At 51.6% G+C, this 916-nt stretch overlaps 1 protein-coding gene across 1 annotated transcript; it reads left to right on the top strand.

Annotated features, from left to right (window-relative positions):
* LOC137809227 (uncharacterized) lies at window positions 1–474 on the top strand. Its single transcript, XM_068610362.1, has one exon. The coding sequence runs from the start codon at window positions 1–3 to the stop codon at window positions 472–474; it is 474 nt and encodes a 157-aa protein (XP_068466463.1).
* Window positions 475–916: the final 442 nt, after the last annotated feature.

The following is a 916-nucleotide window of genomic DNA, read 5'->3' as shown; positions in this document are numbered from 1 at the left end:
ATGGATGCTGTGATACCAGTTACGTTAGTGGGACCGAAAGCCACGTTCACAGGGATGGAGGATCCAGAGGCCCATCTCACAACTTTCCATACGCAGATGATTCTGATTGGTGGTTCTGATGCAGTAAGGTGCAAATTGTTCATGAGCACGCTGGTAGGAACGATGATGGATTGGTTCATCAGCCTCCCTGATGGCCATGTGACGTCATTTGCTCAGTTGTCAAAGTTGTTTAGGGAGCAATACATTGCGAATCATGCTCCCCCACCCAACTCTTACGATCTTTTCGACGTAAGACAGTACCAGGGTGAGTCGATGAAGGAGTTTGTTAACCGTTTTGGGGCGCAGGTGGTGAAGTTAAACACTAAGGACGAGATGATGATGGTTCACGCGTTTAGAAAGGGGATTTGTCCAGGACCTTTTAGTGAATCACTCATCAGGAGCCGCCCCAAGACCTTCAGCGAAATAAGGCGTTGAGCGGTGGCTCATATCGCAGTAGAGGGGGAAGTTAATGAGAAGCGCGCGTGTGTTGTTCCCACGCACCCACAAGCATCGGCGCGTGCGCAGCCTATGAGGGTGCATGAGGCTGCAACGGAGAAGAGAGCCCCCGTGGAGAAGCAGCCCTACGAGCCTAGGAAGCCTCAAACTAAGGGGCGTGCAAGGGAGAATAAGCCTTTGAGGCATAATTTTTTGGTAGAGCTGAAGGATTTGATAGCCGTGCCCAACATAGCGGAGAGGTTGAAGATGCCGCCCAAGACTGATAAGAAGCTGGGACCTCACAAGGAGGCTTGGTGCGACTTTCACCAAGCGTTTGGCCATCCCATATGCAACTGCTTGGTGTTGGGACACCGATTGGACGAGCTGATGAAGAGTGGGTTCCTAAACGACTACCTAGCGGAGCCACAGAGAGCTGAGACCT

The sequence above is a fragment of the Phaseolus vulgaris genome, chromosome 2 (genome assembly GCF_000499845.2).
Source record: "Phaseolus vulgaris cultivar G19833 chromosome 2, P. vulgaris v2.0, whole genome shotgun sequence".
NCBI classification, from domain to species: Eukaryota; Viridiplantae; Streptophyta; class Magnoliopsida; order Fabales; family Fabaceae; genus Phaseolus; species Phaseolus vulgaris.
The sequence above is the reverse complement of the archived record's forward strand: the minus strand, read 5'-3'. Positions and strand labels throughout refer to the sequence as shown.

Excerpts from the sequence above, each read along its gene's own strand:
- LOC137809227 (XM_068610362.1), top strand. The coding sequence starts at position 1 with ATGGATGCTGTGATACCAGTTACGTTAGTGGGACCGAAAGCCACGTTC.